The 25,870-nt window shown below is 43.9% G+C and overlaps 1 protein-coding gene across 1 annotated transcript in view; it reads right to left on the reverse strand.

Moving 5' to 3' along the window:
• REV3L (REV3 like, DNA directed polymerase zeta catalytic subunit) overlaps positions 1-25,870 on the reverse strand; it is a 242,102-nt gene that overhangs the window by 88,202 nt on the left and 128,030 nt on the right. Inside the window, 3 exon segments of the mRNA XM_040350250.1 lie at positions 766-899; positions 11,195-11,432; positions 23,968-24,096. Coding sequence (XP_040206184.1) covers positions 766-899; positions 11,195-11,432; positions 23,968-24,096 — 501 coding nt within the window.

A 25,870-nucleotide genomic window follows, 5' to 3' on the forward strand; every position in this document is an offset into this window, starting at 1 on the left:
ATGAGTGTGCCCGCAAGGTAACCCCCCCGGGAGAGCCGTTCTCCTAGGGGGTTATCTGATGCGGGAAGGAGCCACGAGAGCTGCCGAGGGACCCCAGAAGAGGATGTTCAGGGCCCCTCAGTGCAAAATGAGCTGCACAGTGGAGGCAAGTATGAAATGTTTGCTTGAAAAAAAAAAAACACAAGCCTTTACAATCACTTTAAGGTAGTTTCCACAAGCGGGGCCATTCCTGAAGCTCTCTCTTTGTGGTACCTCTCTAAAGAAAATGGTCCATCCACTACACTTAAAAGGTTTCCCCGCATCCTATTCGCATAGCAGGAGAATGTAAATGGCTCTCTGTGGATAGAGCCGGTTCACATATCTCCGGGGCAGCTGCAGAGCCCACTGCACAGAAACGCTGTGCGTCTTTGGCTGCGTTTCAGGGCCGAATTTAGGCAAAGATTCAGCCCTGAAATGGAGAAAAGGGATGCACAGCGTTCCACTGTGCGATCTGCGGCCGGTTTAGTTGTGAACCAAGCCTGATAGAAGAGAGAAGACCGCAGGAAACCATTTTAAATAACAGCTGCTCTGACTGAAAATAATACACTGAAATATGCCCCAAGTGCACCCCAAATAAAATTGTGCATATCAGCAATTTAAATTTAAAATTAGCTATATTTGCAAATTAGCCACTATCCTACACTGCAAGGGGATATACTTTGACCACAACCTAGCTTAAACATTTTAAGAAATAAAAAGCTAACAAGTTATACACATTCTACCCACCACTGTTCTCATCTGCTGTGCCATCTAACTGAGGTATAGAAAGATTTGCTAGAAGCAACTTGTTACTACTCCACTCCATTTCACTGCCCGATGAGTCTTCTTCAGATGAGGTGCCATCAATGTTCTTAACAAGACTAAAAAAAAGCATAAAAAAGGAAAGTACAGATCACTCAGGTAGCAGACTTAAAAAACAGGCACGGTTTTAGAATGGTAAAAAATAAATGAGAAATATACCATCCAAAACGAATCATGCACTACTGAAGGTTGTGTATGTCATCACAAATGGGCAATTAATTTTACACAGGAGGTGTCAACATTCGGTCATATACAGACACAGTTAAAGTGTATATAAATCTCCGACAATGAACTTATCTTATTTGCTCTCTTTTGGTCTGGTAAATATATAATCAAATGCTTTTTGTTACAGCTTTAAGTACAGAAAATACCTGTTCATCCTGCCAGAAATCATTTAAGCTGATAACCTGAAGCAGAGAGCAGGTTCCTGTGCTTTCTGCCTGTGCTACACTCATCAGTTGGCATCATTCCTAGGTCTCCCTGGACAACAAAAGACCTACCCCCTATGTTAATGAGAAGTGGCAAGGGGAGAAGTTCTGTAGTGTTGCCTTAAGGGTGAAAATGCTACTCTTCCAGAATCACCAGGTAAAAATAATGGCAAGGAAGCCTGAAAAAGGAGAAGTTATGTATCCACCACAGCGAGTCTATGGACTGGCAAGGTGCAGTATATAAATTTTTTGCTCTTGGGTTTAGACGGGTATTATACCCATTCCAGGTTTGCATCTTCAGGCGACAATGTATTCATCATACTGTACATACTGTGCAATTTATATTAAGCTTCTTTAAACCAAACTTCATCACTTTGTTTTCAACTATTTTTATGAAAACCGCTTTTCAAGTTTTCCGATCAAATGATGTATGCATGTTTGTATGTATGCAATAGGGGTATACAAAAAGTTGCCTAGTATCTGCTATAGCGGTTCCACAATTTCCATAGCAAATAGGATTCCTCGCATATTATACAATTGCAGTAAAAAATGGGTTATTGGTCTTGGCAGTCTTGTGGCACAGAATTTAGTGTTGGCCCCCTTTTATAGTATGTGTTGCTGGCCCTTTTATTTAGAATGTTTATAGTCCTTCCCATATTGGTGTAGTCTATTTTCACTTCCTACTTATGTCAGTTTTAATGAGGGAATACTTTATAACTATAAACTCTATATAGCAGCATAGTACTATAAGAGGCATAGGTCAAATACATCAAAAGATCATGTTACTGTTGACTATGCAAACAAACTTGGGTCCAGTGCTTGTCAAGACCTCTTAAAAAATTGGGACAGACATTGTCCACATAAGTATCTATATTCCCATTATATGCAAACCTAGTCTTGTGGAAACACAGTTTGATTACACAATGAGAGATGCCCCCACAAGAAAACCAATGTATGTCGTCCCTGTGGTTCTGAAGAACATACTTGCATACACTCTAACGCAGGGGTTGGCAACCTTACAGGAGGTGGAAAACTACCTGAACAACATGGGAGAAGTCAAAGATCACCGGTCACCGTGTCGCCTTCTCACACCCGATTTAAACCTCTAATTGCAGGACTACCGTGTTGCAGGGTAATCATGGGTTTAAATCAGGTGTTGAGAAGGCAACATTTTGCCTCCTCACCACCTATCACACATTTGGATCGCTTTTCAGAGCACTTGAGCTTGTTCACACGTAAAGTTAGGGGGTGGTAAAACAGCAGGATATAATAATAGAAGTCTATGGCTAAGCAAACCCACAGGAAAGCTGCAAGTACACTGCACTGCATCCACGGTGTGGATACCGCAGCACTCAGTCTGAAAGCAGCCCTAAACTATTATGCCTAGTGTATTGCTTAACACTGATCTAAAGATCTCTTCTTTCCTGCTGCTGGCACCACTCTAAAAACTGCTAGCTAGGAAAAGAGGTGGAGTGCAGTTGGCATCACTCCACATGGGACAGGAGCCAGCACTACAGAGGAGGCATTGGAACGGCTCTTGCTCTCTTCTACAGCTCCAACTTTACAAGTAGTCCCTCTGCACTGCACTCTGCAGTGATGCTCCTGAATGGCAGGTCAGCAAACCCAGACTGAGATCTACTGGTAGATCGTGATCTACAGCTTGCTGACCCCCGCTCTAACGTAACACAAATGCCAACAGATCTAGCATAGTGCCCATTTTTAGGAAAGGGGAGAACCCGATCCTTAAGACAATAAGCTTGGATAGTAGTTCTGAGCCACCAAGAAATAGTAGAACAAGAAGCAGTATCTCACTTACGAGGACCATCAGGAATGACAGAGTGAGTCTTCCTAATAGAAGCATTGTCTGCCAAGTGGAACTCGCACAGCACAAACTACATCCAACCAATGGAGAGAGATCTTCTGATGAACTGGAGCTAGACAGAGGGACAGAAAAACAATGCCCTCTTTGAGGTTAAAGGTCGAAACTACCTTTGGCAGGAAGGCCATTTTGGGTTTTAAAACACAATCTTGTCCTTGTGTATGACCAGAATGTTTTTTTTCCTGTTTTTTTTTTTTTTTTTTTTACGGGATAAGGCCACCAAGCTCAGACTCTTGCCATGCAGAGGTGATGGCAACAAGATGGCACAACCAGCAAGTGAAAGTGGAATATAGTCAACATATCAAAAGGTGGGTTCTGAAGTGCAGAGAACAAAATTCAGGTCCCATGGAGCCACATGAGAGACACTCTGCACAGTGTCTGGATTAAAGAATGGTAAGCCAGTGGCCTCTAGAATAAGATCTCAGGTACAGAGAACTACAGAGCTTTAATTCTCCTCAAGGGACAGCACTGGTTGAGGCTATGGGTTGTTCCTCAAATTTTAAGGTGGCGCGTATCACCATGACAAGAGTGGAAACAGCCTCTTTTAGTAATGGTGGTAGACCGACTCCTCAGTTGTAAGTTTGTCTGTCATGAGTTGACATGACTTGAGAGATTCAGCCTGAGAGTCTTGTTGGCTGAAGACTCAAGAGGCTACAAATGCTGCGTGCAGATCAGATAAAAATTCTGCAGGGGAAGGCATGGCCTCTGTAGTTACAGTCAGCAATCAACAGTGACAGCAATCAACAGTGCTTCTGCTTCGCCCATAAAGTCCTGCATGACTGCAGTGAAATCCTACCCGAGTAGGGTAGAGGGCACAACTATGCATATTAGTCTAGCAAAAGGCAAGTTCTCTGCGCTGGACCTGCATGGCCTACTCACAAAGCGAGTCTACAGAGACAGAGAAAGCCACGGCTCTGGACCTGCAGAGCCCAGTGCCTGAAGGACGTTGTTTAGGCTTGTCCCACAACATCCAGCTCAGTGGGGTCTGAGTACAGCACTTTAAAGTGAGGCTTGGAATAGGCATTTTCGGATAGCTGCATATAGAAACCAGCTCAGCAGCATTGTAGTAGGAATTCCCCCCCCCCCAGAGGAGCATAGAGGGAAAAATAAAAAATAAATAAAAAAGACTACCACTGACCTAAGACACTAGGAAAAAAAAACTGGCCCACAATTTGTTTGTTTGCCAGTGCCCAATACTCCAGTAAGCGGCAGTATCACCTGATGGAAAAATATATTATATTATTATATTATATATATATATATATATATATATATATATATATATATATATATATATATATATACATATACATACACATACATATATATATACATACACACACACACACACACACACACATATATATACACACACATACATACAGTTTGTGCTCAAACATTTGCATATCCTGACAGAAATCACGAAATTTTGGCATGCATACTGAAAGTATAATTGATTAAGCTAAAAACTATTTTATTGAAGGATCGTGATCATATGAAGCCATTTATTATCACATAGTGGTTTGGCTCCATTTTAAATTATAAACCATAGAAATCACCCAAAAGGCCCAGATGAAAAGTTTACATACCCTGGAATGTTTGGCCTTGGTACAAATATACAAGGTGACACACACACAGGTTAAATCGACAATTAAAAAGGTAATTTCCCACAGGTGTGGCTTTTTAAATTGCAATTAGTGTGTGTGTGTATAAATTCTCAATAAATCTGTTAGCAGAATGTTAGTAAATGCACAGGGCAGGCTGGATACTGAATCATGGAGAGCAGAAAGAACTGTCAAAAGCCTTGCGTAACAAGGTAATGGAAATTTATAAAGATGGAAAAGCATATAAAAAGATATCCAAAGCCTTAAAATTTGCCAGTATGTACTGTCCAATCAGTTATTAAAACATAGAAAATTTGGGAGATCTCTTGATGCCAAACCTAGGTCAGGTAGACCAAGGAGGATTGCAGATTGCAGCCACATCTGCCAGATGAATTGTTCACGATACGAAGAAAAACCCACAGGTAACTTTAGGAGAAATACAGGCTGCTCTGGAAAAAAAATGGTGTGGTTGTTTTTAGGGAGCACAATACGTCAATACTTGAACAAAAACGATCTACGTGGTCAAGTTGCCAAAAAAAGCATTTACTGCGCCAAGGCCAAAAAAAAAAAAAAAGATAAAAAAGGCCCTGCGTGTCTGTACCAAGGCCAAACATTCCAGGGTATGTAAACTTTTGATAAAGGCCATTTGGGCGATTTATATTATTATTACAATTTAAAAAAGGAGCCAAAACACTATATGATAAGTGGCTTCACTATTCTTTGCCATAAACAGTCATATTTTCAATATTAATACCAACATTTCACAATTTCTGTAAACTTTTAAAGCACAAAAAAAAGAAGAAGAAGAAGAAGAAAAAAAATAAAAATGTAACCCCTAATAAACCCTTATGCCGCGTACACACGATCGGTCAAACCGATGAGAACGGTCTGATGGACCGTTTTCATCGGACCAAACCGATCGTGTGTGGGCCCCATTGGTTATTTATCCATAGGTTGAAAAAAAAAACATCTTGTTTTAAATGTAACCGATGGATACCCAAACGAAAAAAATCCACGCATGCTCAGAATCAAGTCGACTCAGCACGTTGTTGTGTTTTACGTCACCGCGTTCTGACACGATCGTTTTTTTTAACCGATGGTGTGTAGGCACGACTGACCATCAGTCAGCTTCATCGGATGGACCGATAGTGTGTACAGGGCTATAGTTAACCTTAACCAGCCCTAATCAACTCCTCCTTCCCTATTTCCACAGTTTTTTTTTGTTTTGTTAAATAAAAAACTGATTTTACTTGTAGGATTCCTTAGTTTACATGTCATATCATGTCAAAAGTTCTCACTTGTGATCTGTATATGAATAAAGAAAAATTGGTTAAAAAAAAATAAAATACAATGTTCATTGTGTTTATTCAATGACACTTGCAGCCTGTCAGTAAGTTTAATTTTATACAAGAGCAGCTGCATTTTGACAGCCGCTCCTGCAGTGTAATACAAAGCATTACCCAACTATAAAAGCATTGGTAGGGGGGGAGCTGGATGCATGACATACATCCTAAAAACGTTGCTGAAATTTTTCTGGGAAATCGCTTAATTCAAATTCTTCAAGTGGTTACATAGGGCCTAATCCACAAAAGGGATACGCCGGCGTATCTACTGATACGCCGTCGTATCCCTGTTTCTATCTATGGAATTCACATAGATAGGCAGAAGATCCGACTTACACTGCCGGATCTTAGGATGCAGTACCGCAGCCGCCGCTGGGGGCATTTCTTGTCAAATTGCCGCTTTGGGTATGCAAATTAGCACTTACGGAGATCCACTAAGCTTTTAAGCTTAGTTTTTTCTCCGTAAGTATTAGTTTGCCGTCGCAAAATTAGGGCTGCTTTTACAAGGCCTAAACTGTTTACACCTTGTAAAAGTAGACCCTTCTATCCCGCGTCGCTGTCATTTTTTTTTTTTTTTTTCCTGCCGCAACTTGTTTTTTTTTTTTTTTACGCCCGTTGTGATTCTCAAAACCCGGGGCAACGTAAAACCGTGCAAAGCACGTCGGGAAAATGACGTCGGGAGCATGTGCAGTACGTCCGGCGCGGGAGCGCGCCTAATTTAAATGGGACTCGCCCCATTAAATTAGGAACGCCTTGCACCGGACGGATTTAAGTAACACCGCTCAAAATTTATAGGTAAGTGCTTTGTGGATCGGGCACTTAGGTAGAGATTTTGCGGCGGTGTAACTTAAACGGGAAAAATTACGTTGCGCCGGGTTTTTGTGGATTAGGCCCATAGTGTTTTATAGTAGTACACACACACACACACACACACACACACACACACAGGTCTCAATGACCGAAACGACACATTGGAATTTTGCCACTGGATATTTTTACAATAGGTGTGTAATATATTATTAAAAAAGGTCCCGACTACTGAAACTTATTTTGTAGACACTAGGTAAAACTTGTTTTAACCACATAGCGACCGCCACACGCACATGTACGTATACACAATGGCACGGGCAAGCAAATGAGCGTACCTGTACGTCCCTTTAAATTTGACGCCCAGCGGGCACACACGCCCGCCTCGTGAGAGCGCTCGAGGGTCCCGGGAACTCGATGTTCCCGGGTGGCCCGTGATTGTGGTCGGCAAAGGCAGAACAGGGGGATGCCTTTGTAAACAAGGCATTCCCCTGTTCTGCCTAGTGATATTTTACTCCATCGGATGTTCCCTTGAGAACAGTGATCAGTGACGTGTTACTGGTAGCCCCTAACAGTTAGAATCACTCCCTAGGTCACACTTAACCCCTTCTGCGCCACCTAGTGGTTAACCCCCTCACTGCCAGTGTCATTTTCACAGTAAGCAGTGCATTTTTATAGCACTGATCGCTGTAAAAAGGACAATGGTCACAAAAATGTGTCAAAAGTGTCTGATGTGTCTGCCATAAAGTAGCAGTCACGATTTAAAAAATAAATAAAAATGCAGATCACTGCCATTACTAGTAAAAAAAAAAAAAATATCTAAAAATGACATAAAACTATCCCCTATTTTGTAGATGTTATAACTTGTGCGCAAACCAATCAATATACGCTAATTGCGATTTTTTTTTACCAAAAATATGTAGAGGAATACATATCGGCCTAAACTGAGAGAAAAAAATGTTTAAAAAAAAATTGGGGATATTTATTATATCAAAAAGTACAAAATGTTGTTTTTTTTCAAAATGGTCGCTCTATTTCTGTTTATAGCGCAAAAAATCAAAAATGCAAAGATGATCAAATACCACCAAAAAAAGCTCTATTTGTGAGGGAAAAAAAGGACGTAAATTTTGTTTGGGAGCCATGTCGAATGACCGCGCATTTGTCAGTTAAAGCGACGCAGTGCCGAATCGCAAAAAGTGCTCTGGTCTTTGGCCAGCCAAATGGTCCGGTGCTTAAGTGCTTAAAGAAGGACTAAAAAGGCAAACCCCCCCCCCCCCCCCCCGTTTTGGATAAAGAATTATAAACCTTGTCAGTTGTTTTTTTTGCCATCAGTGTCCCATTGGATAGATTTCCCTTCACTTCCTGTTCTTTAGACAAAACAGGAAGAGAAAAGAAATCCCACCCACCCACAATTTTGTATTAGTAATTTTTGATAATAGAAGTAAACCGGGTCCAAAAAATGGTTTTGCGCTGTCAAAAAAAAAAACATGTGTTCAAGGATTAGTGCATGCACAATTTACGTAATACAGCTTTAAAAATGTGAAAGATAAGAGTTAAAACCATAAAAAACTGAAAATTCCACCAAGAAGTGAAAAAAAAATCTTCACATACAAAAGGTGCACCAGCCACAAATGAAGTCTGACAGCGTTTTAAATTACAGATCTCGCGCGGAGAAATGGCTCCAGCCTTCCTTCTTGCATCTGAAGATGCCTGAAGCCTCTCTCACTCTTTGCCTCATATGGTACCGCTACACTCCACTCTATGCACGTTTGGATGTCCCGTTGGATGAAATGTGGATAGGTCGGAGTGTAACGATGACATGATCATGTCCGGTTGGAGAGCCGACGGACTGTGCGATATGCTCTTGAGGTTTTAATGCTTTACAAGCACCCATTTGGTTTCAGCTTTGTCCGAGACCTCAGACTCTCTGGGGGAATCCCCACCTCTTGTACCCTCTGACCCGGATGCCATGGTACAATACCGAGGTACACCTGCTACCTATTGGTACTTGGAACTATAAAAGTTAATTGCCCAAACACCTGTTTGGGGGATAAAAAATGCTTCCTCTCCCCTAGATGACCTTTTTTTTTTTTTTTTCAAATCCAGGAAAGAAAAATCATTCTGTCCCCCTGAGTAGTATTGCAAGAAAAACTATGAGATGGAAAGAAACAGCCTATTTCTAGGCTTGAAAACAGTCTTCTGAAGACTGCAATATTCTTTTTGGCCACTGTGTGACCTCGGCGCCCCGTGCTGCCGCTCTGGTCTTTCCTCCCCAGTTCCAATGTATCGAATGCTGTTTGGAACGAAAAGGAAGGGCCGCCCCTTCCTTAAACCACTGACCCGCCCTTCCCCCCTCAGCTAAACGGCGCGAATTGCGCCTATAACACGTGAACGCGCGCGCGCGCCCGCCGATAGGGGGGGGGGGTTGGGGGGAAGGGAGCCTCTCTGCTCCAGCTGGAACCACAAGGAGGTCAGCGTTTTGCCTGCTTTGCAGGCTCTGAGGAGGAAGACTGATGGAGCATCGCCTGGAGGCTTGCAGGTAAGCATAGCTCTCTGACACACACATACACTTTATATTACACAGGCCCTACTCAAATGCTTTTCCAACACTACAAGGGAGGTCACTTCTTATGGGGAAAAAATACACATAGAGCCATCCTATCATTAAGATATGTGACTAGTTTGCCAGATGCAGCGCATAACTTTAGGCATGTCCCCTGTGACCCCCCAGAAAAAACCTGCTAAGAACCAAGTTCCGCAAGTTTTCCCCTCACTTACCTGCTCCATGCCGCAGGACTTTGCCAAGCAAGAGGCCCAATTCTTCCCCATCTCCGTGGGGATGTCTAGACCTTCAGGCCCTGGGTTCCTATGAAGGATCCACTGTCCTGGGCCCATATAGCACTCTGGCAACAGAAACATTAGGCACCCAAAGGTTTCTAAGTTCTGGGCCCAGGGTCCAGCTCTCTAAAAAGAAAAGCATTATGGGCTATACCCCAAGGGTTTGGGGTCCGGTTACTGACCACTTTAGCGCTGAGGCCTTTGGACAGAACGGTTAGCTCACCTAATCCCAAGGATGCGGAGGCAAGCTAAACCATGACCAACACCTAAGACACTGGCGTAAAAACTGAGGTACTCCTCCTATGGGAGGGGGTTATATAGGGAGGGGCATTTCCTGTTTGAGATTGCCAGTGTCCATCACGTGAAGGTACTCCATATAACCCATATAGTAATGAATGCCGCTCTGTGTCCCGTGATGTAACGATAAAGAAATATATATATTTATATATATATATTTTTATTACAGGGGGGGAAAAAAAAAACTCTGAAAGTAATAAACGGGTTTCTTTTTCCCATGAGGGCTAGTCCACACCAGATATGTAGACATGCATTTTGTAACTTTTTTGTTGTTGTTGTTGTTCAACACAAGCAAAATCCATATAAGAAAATGCATTAGTGTCTATACTCATTAAAGTGTTGTATTGTGGTACACATTTCTGCATAATTTTTGGGTCAACCTATTTTTTACTATTTAAGCCAATTTAAATTGAGTTTTTTTAAACATTCATCTTTAATTCGCAGTGTGAAAGCACAAGGATTCTGGTGTGAATGAGCCCCAACAGGTGCATTCATTCAATTCTGCTGGTATATTTCCCATCTAGAGCACAATTAAGATGGTATATCTAGTTAAATATGTTTGTTTTATTTATTTTTAATAAGAGTGTTTAAAATAATCATTACAATGTTCATAAGACAATATTTACCTCTAACTAATCACAGGCTAGCCGGAAGCGCCCATTTTGATACATGTCGCAGTCTCCTTCGCTCTATAGCAAGAATGACGTTGACACAGCAGAGTACTTATCTGCTTTCCTGGAGCCCTCTCTCTGGAATCTACCTCTGTGGTGCCGAGCTTCATGCAGTAGTTCAAGCAGAGCTCTGTATACTAATCTCCTCTGGATATGCTGTAATAGACAGTGTCTGTCATCGGTAAAAAATAAAATATAATCTACTTGCAGTTCTCCACTATTCTTCAATGTTTTAGGTAGACAACTGCACAATGACACCTGCTGGAGCCATGACATTGTCACATAGGAAATTAGCATTGAGAGAGACAGAGATTCTGAAATACTAGGTATAGTCTAACCTAAATGGCAAGTGTACAAATAAAAAAAACTTGGAGTACAGTATGGCAGACTTCTAATCAAAATGTAAAGGATACATTAATATGGCTTACATTCACAAAGACAGTGTTGTAAAGATGATTTACATTTGTTTTTCCTGTTGCATACATACTTTCTCTTAGCATCATGTTCTTCAGAGTTGCTGTCCCATCTTTGAGACATTAACATGCTAAGTTCCATCTCCTCTTTCTCCACCTGGGGCTCATTTTCCTCATCATCACTGTTCTGCATTGTACTGTGCCTTGAGGAGAAAGTATTTTGTGATAAGCACTTGGACCGGTTCATTTGATAGCCGTCATCTTCTAGGCCAGCAAGCAAATTCACCATGGCTTTATCTTGACTGCTATTGACTAAAAAAAACAAACAAAAAGAAAACAATAAATCCCACGCAAGATATAAGTAACAAATACAAGGACAATTAGTGCCAGTTCACACTTGTGCGAGTTGATACCAAATGCGATGCGTTAAACAAAAACAAAATTAGCATTTCATCCAAAAAATAGGATTTTATACTCACCGTAAAATCTTTTTCTCTGAGTACAGCCTTAATCTTGACATAGCGGGTATTGGCCTTCCTTTAGGAGTGACTAGGCAGAAACTTATAGTAAATGTTAAACTTATCATAAACTTATCATACACTGGGTATAACCCCTCTCTCTGCATCTCGCAGATCAATTCGTCAAAAAGCAGTACAAACATAAAAAGGAGGGGTGGGTGCTGTGTCCGTCCATGAACTCAGAGAAAAAGATTTTACGGTGAGTATAAAATCCTATTTTCTCTTTCGTTCATGGACGGACACAGCCTTAATCTTGACATAGTGGGACGTCCCAAAGCAGTGTCAAAAAACGAGGGGTAGGTACAGCATAGAATTAAACTTCACCCAAAAAAAAAAAAAAAAAGAGCTCCTCCACTGAGGAGTTGCAACTCTAAACAGCCGCCTGCAAAACTTTGCGGCCGAAAGAAGCATCCGAAGATGCACTCACATCAACCTTGTAGAATTTAGTGAAAGTGTGAACCGACGACCAGGTCGCTGCCTTACACACATGGGAAACAGACGCTTGATGTAGGAAAGCCCAGGAGGCACCCGTTGCCCTGGTCGAATGCGCCGTGAGAGGAAAGGGTGCGCCAGACCCTTTATGGCGTAAGCCTGAATCACTATCTGTCGGATCCACCCAGAGATGGTAGCCAACGAGACCGCTAGGCCCTTCTTGGGACCAGCCACCGTAACAAACAGCGAGTCTGACCTTCGGAACGGAGCAGTAGCAGATAAGTATACTCTCAGAGCTCTGACAACGTCTAAAGAATGTAATGCCGCATCTCTAGGGTGCGACAGGGATGAAAGTACAATGTCTTCATTGAGATGGAAAGCCTAGACGACCTTAGGTAGAAAAGAAAGCTGCGGGCGCAGCACCACCTTATCCTCGTGGAAGATCAGATAGGGGCCTTGCATGACAAGGCTGCCAGCTCAGAAACTTGTCTAACTGACGAAACAGCCACCAAAAAGGCACCTTCCGAGAAAGTGTCAACAAGGGAATCTCCCTAATCTCTTCGAACGGTGGTTTCTGAAGCACTGAGAGGAGCAAATTCAAGTCCCACGGAGGTAGCGGAGGACGGACCGGAGGGGCCACATGCCGAACCCCCTGTACAAATGTTAAATGTTCTCACTAGAGAGTGAGTCGCCAGGGGTCGCTGAAAGAAAACAGCCAGGGCAGAAATCTGCCCCTTAAATCATACTTAACGCAAGCCTTTGGTCCACTCCACGTTGTAAAAACAGCAGGACTCTGGACACCAAATAAGTCAGTAGATTCCACTTAATTTCTTCGCAAAGGGCCAAGTAAGCTTTCCAAGTGTGATGGTAAATCCTCCTAGAGGAGAACTTCCTAGCCTTCCTCGTGGTAGGAATCACAGAATCCGATAGGCCCCGGTCTCTTAGTACCTGGCTTTCAATAGCCATGCCGTTAAAGCCAGTGTCTGTAAAGCAGGCTGAAGTATGAGACCTTGTGACAGCAGGTCCTCTCTCAGCGGTAGATGCCAAGGGACGTCTGCTACCAGACGCACTAGATCGGCGTACCAAGGACACCAAGGCCAATCCAGAGCCATTAGGATCATTGGAATCCCCTCTGCGAAGAAGATAAGGAAGGAGCTTTAGAGGAGGGAAGGCATAGATTAGCCGGTACTGACTCCACAGCGCCACTAACGCATCTGTCGCGTCTGCCCATGGGTCTCTTGACCTGGCCACAAACCTCAATACATTCCGATTGAGTCAAGACGCCAGGAGATCTACGTCTGGCGTGCCTCATCTTTGGCAAAGGAGCTGAAACACATCCGGGTGCAGAGATCATTCTCCTTGGTCCAGCATCTGGCGACTCAGGTAGTCCGCCTGCCAGTTTCCCACGCCCGGAATGTATATGGCCGACAGGGCCGGTACGCTCCTTTCTGCCCACCTTAGGATGTGAGCGACTTCTGACGCTGCAGCCGAGCTTCTTGTTCCTCCTTGATGGTCGACATATGCCACCACCGTGGCGTTGTCCGACTGGACGCCCTTGTAGCCTCTGAGACCATGTGGAGAGCCACAACCTGATCGCCCGAAGTTCCAGGACATTGATTGGCAAGTGGGAATCCCTAGGTCGACTGAACCCCCCAGACTCCCCCCCCCCCCCAACCGGTAAGGCTGGCGTCCGTCGTGATGACTATACAGTGATAAGGAACTAACGACTTCCCGGACAGAAATGCCGGTGAGGTCAACCACCAAACTAGGGAGGTCCTGACCTGGTGGCTCACCCAGATTTTATAATCCAGGGATGATAGGCACTTGTCCCATCTGGCAGAATTTCCTTCTGTAGCACTCGCGTGTGAGATTGCGCATACGGTACTGCCTCGAAAGAGGCCACCATGAGGCCCAGGACTCGCATGCAAAAGCGGAGTGAAGACCATTTCTGGGATGTCAACTGCTGCACCGCAGCCCTGAGGGTCTGCAATTTTTCCACAGGGAAGAAAACCTTTGCCTCTGAGGAGTCCAGAATCAACCCCAGATATACTAGGCGTTGAGTGGGTACCATTACTGACTTCTAAATGTTCAGTACCCAACCAAAGTGTTGGAGGGTTTGACAAGTTATAGATATACTCACCTTCAATTCTGAGGCTGAAGCGGCCCTCAGAAGCAGGTCGTCCAAGTAACCCACGATAGCGATGCACCCTTGGTGCCGATGCCAGGCCAAAGGGGAGAGACACAAATTGATAGTGGTCTTCCCCGACCGCAAAGCGCAGATGTCTCTGATGCCTTGTGCATATGGGGACATGTAAGTAGGCATCCCTGATGTCCAGGGATGCCAGAAAGTCCCCCGGCAGGAGAGAAGTTATAACAGAGCAAATCGATTTCATACGGAATCTTTGTACCTTCACAAAGCAATTGAGGGCCCTGAGGTCCAGAATTGGACGAACGCCCTCTTTTTTTGGTACTATGAACAGGTTGGAGTAAAACCCCTGAAACCGTTCTTGTACTGGGACAGGAATAACCACCCTGCGTTCCAGCAGGCCCTAAACTGCCCCAAAAAGGGCTTCCCGGCGAGTCGGTTGTAGCTGGATGTTGGAGGGGAAAAATCTGTTTGGTGGGCAAGATAGAAATGCCATCTTGTACCCTGAAGAGACTACCTCGCAAACCCACCGGTCGGGGACCTGAAATGTCCACCGGGTCGCGAATTTGCGAAGACATCCCCCCCACCCGAGAGATGGGTGGGGGCAAACCTTCATGCGGACGCAGTTTTTATTGCAGGCTTGTTGGGTTTGCGAAACCGGGACGTTTCTGTCCCTGAGCAGGCACCTTATCGGCCTGAGGTCTTTTACCTGTCGCACCGGGCAGGCGAAAAAAAAACGCTTGTGTGCGATGAAGGGCCCTTGCCTCCGGCGTGGCACCTTCCCCTTCTTGGATTGTGGGAGCAGCGTGCTCTTACCTCCTGTGGCATCTTTAATAATGTCATCCAGGGAAGCTCCAAAAAGTCTGTCGCCCTTAAAGGGCAGGTCCATCAGGGCTTTCTTGGAAGATTGGTTAAAGAATTGGTCTGTGGACCAAAGTAGACAGCATAACACCACCACATGACTTGAAGCCCTGGCCAGCAGAGGAATCGTGTCCAGGGCCGATTTGCAAATAAATTTTAGGCCCTGTACCAGCTGGTCAGCTAGGGCTACCTCGTCCGGGAAAGCCTGACGTGCTTCTTACCCATTCAGCAGCATTTTTGCCCATTCTGTGAGTGTCTGAGACACCAGGGCCCCAACTATGGTTGGGCGTACCGCCGAACCTACTACCATGTATAGGTTGCGGGTAATCGCCTCAGCCTTCTTGTCCGCAGGGTCTTTGAAGGCGGGAGCCCCCTCCACCGGTATGGTTGTTAGCTTGTTTAGTCTGGACACAGGAGGGTCCACCATCGGGGGCGAAGTCCATTTCTTCAAGAAACTCTCCTCCAGAGGGTAAAGCACCGTCAGATTTTTAGGTACTGAAAAATTCTTTTGTGGTTTGTCCCACTCCTTGTATAAAAGTTTGTCTAAATAAGACACACAAGGGAACACCTTGGCAGTGCGGGTCGCCTTACGGAACCCAAAAGGGACCGTTGCTTCTACAGACCCCTCTATTTTTAAGGTATCTCACACTGCAGTGATAAGGTCACTTACCAGAGCCCTCTCGCGTGCTGACCTGGGTCCAGAATCATCCTCACTGTCCGGCCGATCTAGGTCCACATCGTCAGATACATCAGAGCCAGGGTCCTGAGCCGTAGCTGGGTCTGGCTCCATATCTAAGTTGTCCCCAGAAGATGCCGGGGGGGGGGGGCGCTTTTTAGCCCCCGTTTTCCCACGCGCTGCTTCCACCTTGGCAACAAAGGCATCTAGGATTGCCGACATAGTGTCCAATACCTCGGGTGCAGGGGCATCAATTGCCAGCTCAGGTGTCTCAGGAGAAAAAACGTCTGCTTCTGACGCCATGCTGCCTACACCCCTGACACAGGGACTCCCAAGCAAGGTACAGTAACCCACCCTCCTAGCTGCAGCAAAGACAAGGGGCTCCCCCCCCCCCAGAGGACTCACCACCCAGGAACTTAGTAGTACGGTGCCGTCCTGTAGCTGAGCTGCTTCTTGTCCGCTGAACAATAGCAGAGAGTGAGCCTGTTGGTCTGTGCGGTTTTAGCGATAGCTGCTACTTAATAGGGCTTCTGCTTTTGTCAGCTCTTTAGTTTGAGTAGTCAGCAGCGTGTCTCTGACTGTGTCGTTTAAATAAAAAAGATGGCCGCCGCTCTGACACTAGAGGCCAACAGCGATGAGGCAACAAAAGCATGGCAGCCAGTGTTATGCATAAATACATTGTGGGGCTACAGGAAAATGGCTGCCGAACGGCAGCTAGAGGCCCTGACCTCGTGAGGCAAAAGGCTGCAAGCAATGCCACTACTATAGCACCGTCTTGGGGCATACTGCTGCGGCCGTCGAGTGGCCGCTAGATGCAGTACGGCGCTACAAACCGATGCAAGTGTAACACCCCAGGAAATAAAACAGCAGAAATCACCAAAAATATGGCCGCCGAGCGTCAATAGAGGCCAATACAATGCGGCTACAAGAACATGGCCGCCAGTGTAAGATGTAACACCCCAGGAGGTAAACATGCAGAAATCACCAAAAGTATGGCCGCCGAGCGTCAATAGAGGCCAATACAATGAGGCTACAAGAACATGGCCGCCAGTGCAAGTACAAACAATACAGCATGGATCACAGGGAAAATGGTTGCCGACAGCATGGAGCAGGACACAGGTAAGAAATCTCTCTTGCACTTCTACACTGATTTAGTGAACGTACATTGTTGCCCCCAGGTGAAGCTCCCCAGGGGAACCCCCGCCCCAGCAGCTAGCTCAGAGAGCCTAGGGAGGAGGGGAGGGAGAGGGGAAGCATAGAGCCCTTTACTCACCTCACCAGGGATGCCCAGCTCTGTCTTCCTGCCGAAGCAATGTGGTAACTACTTACCCTTCCTGTGGGTTTATGTTGGAAGCTTTCTAGACAGACCATGTCCCGCATGTTAACGGAGGTGGTTGTCGGCCCGGCTGCTGCGACTCAGCCCTCTAGACTGGTCATATGCATGCCCTGGAGCGTAAAGCTCACCGGCCACCCGTAGAGCGACGGGCATGTCGTGGACACACGCTCGATGGCCGAAACTGGGGGGACTACAAGGATCTGGGATCCAGCCTGTCACCCAGGCGGCAGTTGATCGAAGATCACAGGAACGATTAAAACTTAAATAAAAGAGAAAAAAAATGTTTTTGAACTAAAAGCCTCCAGGCCTATGGGCTCGAAGGGAGCCATGTCTTCTCCTTAACTAGGCAGAAAAAAAAACAGATCTGCGAGATGCAGAGAGAGGGGTTATACCCAGAAGGCCCACCCCTGGGCGGGGCTGTAGGGTGAGTATGATAAGTTTAACATTTACTATAAGTTTCTGCCTAGTCACTCCTAAAGGAAAGCCAATACCCACTATGTCAAGATTAAAGCTGTGTCCGTCCATGAACGAAAGAAAAAGCAATTGTTTTCAATGATGGTCTTTGCATTGCGATTCCTCTTCGAATGCGATAAAAAAAAAAGGGTCTTGTGAGTTTAAAGCGTTGCGAATTTAGTCTCCATAGACATGAATGTAAATTGTTCTAAAATCACATTTGATGGTTCATATGTGAGAATTCCACCACACTATTCTCCATTATGATTCCATTGGCTAGAGACATTAATTCGCTTTAAAATCGCAGTAAAAACGTAGTAAATTTGCACCTCAGAATGGACTGAAAAAACTAAAACAAGTTCACAGCGCAGCAGTGTGAACCGCCACTAAAACACCACAAATAGTTGCATATAAAGTAACATTTATATTGGTCAGTACGTAAAGAGACAATGTTGGTAAAATAAAGAAAAACGTTGCTGCACTATAAAACAAAGACACCTAGCAGTGTCTGAATTATACAATGGTTATAGAAAAGAATCGCCTCCTATTGATTTGCCACCTGTAATGAAGGCAGACACAGTTTTTGTTTTATCCAGCTGTATTCGCTCAGTGCAACTTATAACATCCAAATAAAAGATATAACCCTGTGTCAGAAAAAATAAAATAAAAAACAAAATCACTGAGTTGAAAAAAATCACCCCCACCTAAAAATGAAATGTAAACTCAAATCAGGTGTAGCTAATCACCTTCTTAATAGCACACAAAGCCATTTGACTTTCAACTGGGATAAGCTGTGTTTATTTTGATTAGCTCAGCATGAAAAAGGGCATTCCTGGAGCATGTCAGTCCCCGATAGTACAACTGAAGCAAATAATCAACTATGGGTGGCAAGGCAGTGCAAAGATCTGTGAGATAAAGTTGTGGACACGCACAAGACAGGGGATGGATACAAAAAAAATTGCAAATACTTTATCAAAGAGTTTCAACACACAGATTTATCAATACCTAGAACCACAGTGAAGTCTATTAAAAACTGGAAGGTATTTGGTACAGACCCTCCCTGGATCAGGACGTCGCTCCAAACTGGAGGAAAGGGCCAGGAGGACCTTCAGAGGCAACCAAAAGGCCTACAGAATTTATGACAAAGAGTGGTCATTGTGTGCATGTGACAAGAATATCACAAATTCTCCACAAATGTGGCTTGTATGGGAGGGTTACAAGAAAAAAGCCACTTCTCAAGAAAAACCACATGCAGTCATGTCTGAGGTTTGCCTAAACACACCTTGAAGATTCTGAAGCCACATGAAAAAAGTGGTTATGGTCAGATGTAACTAAAATTTATTTGACCTTAACACCAAACTATATATCTGGTGGAAATCAAATACAGCTCACTATCCAAATAACACCATTTCTACAGTTAGGCCTCGTACACAGTACGAAAATCAGAAGGGAAAGGACGTAAGACGAACTGTCAGCGGATTTTTGGATCGTTCGTACGGTGCATACGACAGACTATTTGACTTTTATATCAGACAAAAGTCTAAAGTACAAACACGCATTCCCGGAATCAACGACTGGGAAGAGTTTGGTCTTGTAAACTACTGTACTTCAGGGGTTGACAAATTTGCTTGGAATCTAGGAGCCAGCTAAAAAAGTTAGGAGCCAGAAAACACGCTCCGTCCCGATGAGCTTGCGCGCAGAAGCGAACACGTACGTGAGCAGCGACCGCATATGTAAATGGTGTTCAAACCACACACGTGAGGTATCGCCGCGATCGTTAGAGCGAGAGCAATGATTCTAGCCCTAAACCTCCTCTGTAACTCAAAACATGCAACCTGTAGAGTTTTTTAAACGTTGCCTATGGAGATTTTAAAGGGTAAAAGTTTGACGCCATTCCACGAGCGCACATAATTTTGAAGAGTGACATGTTGGGTATCAATTTACTCGGCGTAACATTATCTTTCATAATATTAAAAAAAATGGGGATAACTTTACTGTTGTCTTATTTTTTAATTAAAAAAAGTGTAATTTTTTCCCAAAAAAAGTGCGCTTGCAAGACCGCTGCGCAAATACGGCGTGACAGAAAGTATTGCAACGATCGCCATTTTATTCTCTAGGGTGTTGGGATAAAAAATATATATAATGTTTGGGGGTTCTAATTAGAGGGAAGAAGATGGCAGTGAAAATAGTGAAAAATTACATTAGAATTGCTGTTTAACTTGTAATGCTTAACTTGTAATACCAACGGCCACCACCAGATGGCGCCAGCTTACACATCTGGTGGTAATAACTTGTAATACCAACGGCTCACCACCAGATGTCCCCCCTTCCAAGCCAAGTCGCCAGGACCCTATTTCTAGTCGCCATGGCGACCTGGCGCCCTGGATTTGTCGAGCCCTGCTGTACTTAATCTAGAATTAACATTTGTGATGCTGCAATTGATGAAATGTCAAAATTCTCATATTCTTTAATGGGATGCTTACTGGTGATACTGATGTAAAAATGTATTTTAAAAGGCATTTGTTTTGTACTATAAAATCTCAAATCAGCGCTCACCAAACTTCTACCAACACAAAATTAGCAGAAGGGGCCCAAAGGGTGGCACTTGAGAAATTAACTTCCTCTTTATACTCTCATAGTACGTCAATATGTTCATGTTTGTCAAACGACAATTTGCAGAGATAGTTAGTATTGTATGCTAGACAAAATTCTACACACGCGCTTTGACAAAAATGAGACACGTTTAGTCATATAACAATCAAACCGTGTGTACGAGGCCTAAAGCATGGAAGTGGTAATATCCTGTTATGGGGGCGTTTCTCTGCAGAAGGGACTGGAGCACTTGTCAGGATAGAAGGAAAAATGGATGGGCAAAATACCGTCAAATTCTTGAGGAAAATCTGCTGCCCTCTGCCAGAAAGTTGTCAATGGGAAGGTTTACCTTTTAACATGACAATGACCCAAAGCACACAGCAAAAATGACCACAGTGGTTAAAGGCGATAAAAAAGGTCCTTCCACTGCCTAGCCCAGACTTAATCCACATTAAAAATCTGTGGAATGACTTGAAGACTGCAGTCAACAAACGGTCACGACCAAATTTAACTGAACTTGAGCAATTCTGCAAGGAAGAGTAGCCAAATATTGCAAAGTCTAGATGTAGAAAGTTAGTAGAGACATATCCCAACAGACTTTGGCTCGGTTCACACTACAGTAGTGTGATACGGGAACCCTGCGAATCTACTGTGGGTTCCTATATCACACCCGACTTAAAAAGGCTGTCCACATTGCACTACGCAAACAAAATATTTTAGTTTTGGCTAGATGCTGGCAGGTTCATCCCAGTGGAACCTAATGGGTCATATTCCTTCTGGAGGCCACATTATGGCTAGAGGTGGGACCTCCATCGCAAAATCAACTTTCTAGGGTCGCAACTAGAGGTTGACCGATATATCGGGCAATATTTGTCCTATAAGAGATCGGCATCAGCCGATTTTTGTGCAAAATACTGACGGCAATCCTCCCTTCCCCACACTCCACTGGCAGTTTCACATACTGAGCGGGACCCAGCAGCCATCACCCACCAGCCAATAGGATGGGATCTGCGTGGGCTGATATGTGTATGTGGCCCGCCCCTTTCCTTAAGCAGCCCAATCATTGACTGGTGTTTGATAGCTGCAGGGCCCTGCCCACCCCTGCTAAATTTTGACAGCAGGTCTCTCTCTGAATTCAGTTTCATATAGTGTAACTGTGAAACTGACAAATCAGCTCAGTGTGAAACCTGCCAGTGCCACCTACTATTGCCAATCGGTGCCACCTGCCAGTGCCAACTGTTGTTGCCAATCGCCAGTGCCAATCAGTGGCATCCAGTCCTATCTGGCAAAAAAAAAACGGCCACCAGTATCGGCCGCCCCGATTTCTACATATCGGCATCGGCCAGAGAAAAGCCCATATTGGTCGACCTCTAGTCACAACACTGGTTGGCACTGAACCCATCAGTGTCAACTCAAGATATACCTGGTATTGGATGCATTTTACTAACATGCAGAGTAGTCAAACAGTATTGCCCACATTTTCTTCATGTTCATCACAGTTTGTATAAACTACAACCAGTATAAAGCGTGCAAGTGCACAATGTTCACCAATAAGGAACTTTCAACACACCGCTTCAAAAATGGAAGAAGCCCATGCAGTTCACATTCATAAATATAAAGAGACTCTATTTACTTTAAAAAAAGAAATGTCAGATTATCCAGCACTTTTAAATACTGAAAATGATTACTGCACTGATGCTGGCAGTAGAAGTGTTAACCTTATTCTCTCAAACTAAACCGCAGAGATTCAACCACTGATGCACACAGTTCCGATTCAAAAACAGTGCTACAGAGGAGCATTTGTTATGGATTTAAAACAAACGATAAGTAGAAGGGTACACTGTGAGAAGCCAGTGCCTCTCAAAAGGGGAGCTAAGGAAAGTTCTGATCTCACAGCCATCAATCACCAGAATGCATCTCCCTAAGCACGTCGCAGCCATTTCTAAAGCTTTTACAAAAGCTTATCTGTATAGCCTGTCTGAGGCTTTTCATGACCCAGCAGGCAAAAAACAATAAATCTCTTCACTTACACAAATCATTTGCTAGCATAACTGCAAAGCGTTAGATACCATTTAGCAATGATGGTCACAAGTTTTTCAAAGCTCCTGGGTGGTCACAGTGTCTGGCAAACCTCAGAAAGCACAGGAAATCAATAACAAGTGATTCCTGGGATTCTGTCATCAAGACCTATATCACACTCTCATACTAAAAAAGCCAGCATCTGTGAGATGAATGAAGGTTTTTCAGCACAAAATACAAACTGTCAACAGCACAGTTATAGTACCAGACCAATAGAAATGTAAAGTAACTGGTTCCACACAACACAGCATTGTAGGCTTTTGTATAATGGTCTAATGACAGGCAACTTCAAAATACTACCGACCTAAGGAACTGATCCAGTGTTTTTCAAAAAGTAATACCATGAAAATAGTACATTTTAGAGCAAGCTTTGCAAAGTGAATTAACACAATCAAATTTCCAACTTGGTTTTCCATACTTTTACCATATGAGACATCATTCCATGGTAGAACATAAAAAAATCTGGTCAATGAAATATTTGCAAGAACTTCTAATAAGTCAAGTGCAATGATTTGAGAGTTCAACAATCACTTTCACTTAAAGCGGGAGTTCACCCATTAAACTATTTTTTCAAACAATCCCCTTAGATTAATGCTCGTTTTGTCTAGGGGAATCGGCTAGTTGTTTTAAAATATGAGCCGTACTTACCGTTTTCGAGATGCATCTTCTCCGTCGCTTCCGGGTATGGGTCTTCGGGAGTGGGCGTTCCTTCTTGATTGACAGTCTTCCGAGAGGCTTCCGACGGTCGCATCCATCGCGTCACTAGTAGCCGAAAGAAGCCGAACGTCGGTGCGGCTCTATACTGCGCACCGACGGTCGGCTTCTTTTGGAAAATCGTGACGCAATGGATGCGACCGTCGGAAGCCTCTCGGAAGACTGTCAATCAAAATAGGAACGCCCAGTCCCGCAGCCCATACCCGGAAGCAGCGGAGAAGATGCATCTCGTAAACGGTAAGTACATCTCGGGGTAAAAAGTGTTATGTACGGGTGAACCCCCGTTTTAAGAGGAAGTAAAGTCAACTATTAAACAGCAACCCTTTGCATATAAAAATAATCCCCAATTCACTTTATTATGTTTATATATGACCATTGCCATACATGAATAATCATATAGCAATTTTTGTTTAGGCAGAACAAAATGCCCTAGCTTAGGCTGGGTTCACACTACGGTTTTCCCGTCCGTCAGCCGCATACGATTTATATGAAAAAACGTATGCGACTGAAACGGACGGGAACGTATGGCACCGCACATATGTGCGTTTTCCATTAACATTAATGTTAAAGGAAAACGTATGCGGTTGCCATACTGTTTTAAAAACGACCGCAAAACCGCGGTTGAACACGGTTTTGCGTACGTTTAAAAAACGTTTTGCCAGCAAATCGTACGCACCCGGATGCATCCGAGTGCATACGATTTGCAATGCATTGTCTATCTCTACGTTTTCCCGTCCGGGCCCGTACGTTTTCAATACTGAAATCGTATGCGGCTGACGGACGGGAAAACCGTAGTGTGAACCCAGCCTTATGCAGTACGTGACCCTAGGCAAAGTGTATCGTGAACTAGATCAGATTTAATCATATTGTTGCCATTACTAAAAACATGGACAGAATTAAAAAGTCCTAATTTGCTTAGTTATCCGTCACTTAATTGCCCACAAAGACAAAAATTACAATTTAGCAGAACAAAGTAATTCCAATCTAGTTGGAAAAAATAAATAAAAAATCTACTTACGTTAGACTAGAAAATTACTTACAAAAAAGTGGAGACTGACTTAACCTCTGAGACACAGGCTGGAAGCACTGACTTGTTTCCATAATATTTAAAATGGCTTCTTCGTCAATGACTGCATCTGCACGACCCTCATCTTCACACAGCTCAGATTCTGTAGGCAGATGAGACAATAATAAACATCACTTGTGATGGGTTAATACAATATAAATATGCCGTTTAGGAGTCCAAGGGGCACTGCAGTAAAACATTACACTATTTTTGCCCCTAGCAAAATACAGTATGTAATCCTTGGTTTAAAAGGGGTTTACGCTATACAATGAAAGCGCAAACCTTAACAGGGCTAATATCTGATGTAAAACAACAGGCTCCAGCTATCCTGCCTCAGTTTGTCTGAAAGTGTCACTAAACCCATCATAAAAAAAAAAAAAAAATCAAACTGCTGTATTACACAATGTTCATATGTGTTACACATGAGACTCATTTTCTGTATTCTGCAAAAAATATGGTCGATTTAAATGAAGCCATGAAGTGGCTCTTCAGCTTATGCATGTTTTTGCAAATGTGTGCAAACTAAATCCCTGTTTTTAATGCATACTGTTTGACAGGACAATTCAGTTGGTTGCAGGCCGTTTGGTAAGTTGAGCTGGGAATTTTATTTGGTTTTGTTTGACATGCGTCACCCTTTCATGTGCTCCTTGCTGCGGAGGCCAGTTACAGGTGGGGGCAGTGGCCATTTGTTTGTACTGTTGGAATACTGATGAGGGGATGCACTGGACACCTTTGCTGCCATTGTGTTATGTGCAGTGTGTTCAGTATGTGCCTGTGCCTTTAAGGAGCGATGGGCTCCCTCCAGACTCGCCTGGCCTTTGCCTATTATAATGCATGTGCTTCCAACTATGGAGGCTCTCAAAATTTACAGTTAAGACTGCAGATAACACTGGGGTGCCATGTAGTGGTTCTGCAGCTTACGCATGTATTTGCAAACAAAACCAATGTTTTTAACGCATACTGTTAGACAGGATAATTTGGTTGGTTGCAGGCTGGTCGGGGTTTTGTTTGACATGCGTCACCCTTTCATGTGCTCCTTGCTGCAGTTATAGGTGGGGGCAGTGGCCATTTGCTTGTACTGATCCTGCTGCTCTCCATTCTCCCCTTCTGTCAGTGGTGGCCCATCCATAGGGGGTGCACGTATACTTGGTCCAGTGATGCTGGGGCTGTATACTTTGTCCTATGGTGCTGAGCCATATACTCCTGACACTATGGGTAAAAGAAAGTAGAATACAGGGGACGGAGTGGGTGGATTCTATAAGGGGTGGGGTTTTTGAGAAGTGGGAGGGGTCAAAAAGGAGGGGCGGGGTCTCGGTGTTGGCAACTCTACGCATGCTCAGTTTTCAGTGAGTTTCTATGCTGAGAATTTCCTCCCTATCACCTCTGAGCAGCCCACGTGACTATAGTCACATGTGGGCATATACCCAGTAGTTAATGAAAGCCCACTTCCTCCCTTCTCCTCAATGCCCACTAACCAGCTAAACACAATGGTGGTTGGAAGTTACATGTAAATTGTTGGAGGCTTCACCTCCCCGTTATTCTAAGACACAGGCTCAAGAGGTGTTATTGCCAAAAAATAGATATTTTATCTCAAATACATATTTGTATGACAATTTGAAATTCCAAATTTTTTTTCTTCTTTTTTTTTTAGGACTAGAAGCTCCTCCTGCTAATGTTAGAACTTAAGATATATTTTTTAATTAAAAAAATTAAATTGCCATCATCCATATACAGAAATGTAAGGTAGAATGTAAATTAATGGGATTCTTGCCCACGCTATAGCTTAAAAACGGCTACAGCTTGGGCTCACTTTGCCGGAAGGGCGTACATTGATGTCCTTCGCACTCGGCTGATCACAGATCGGGGTAAAGGGCCAA

Source organism: Rana temporaria, chromosome 4 (assembly GCF_905171775.1).
Source record: "Rana temporaria chromosome 4, aRanTem1.1, whole genome shotgun sequence".
NCBI lineage: Eukaryota > Metazoa > Chordata > Amphibia > Anura > Ranidae > Rana > Rana temporaria.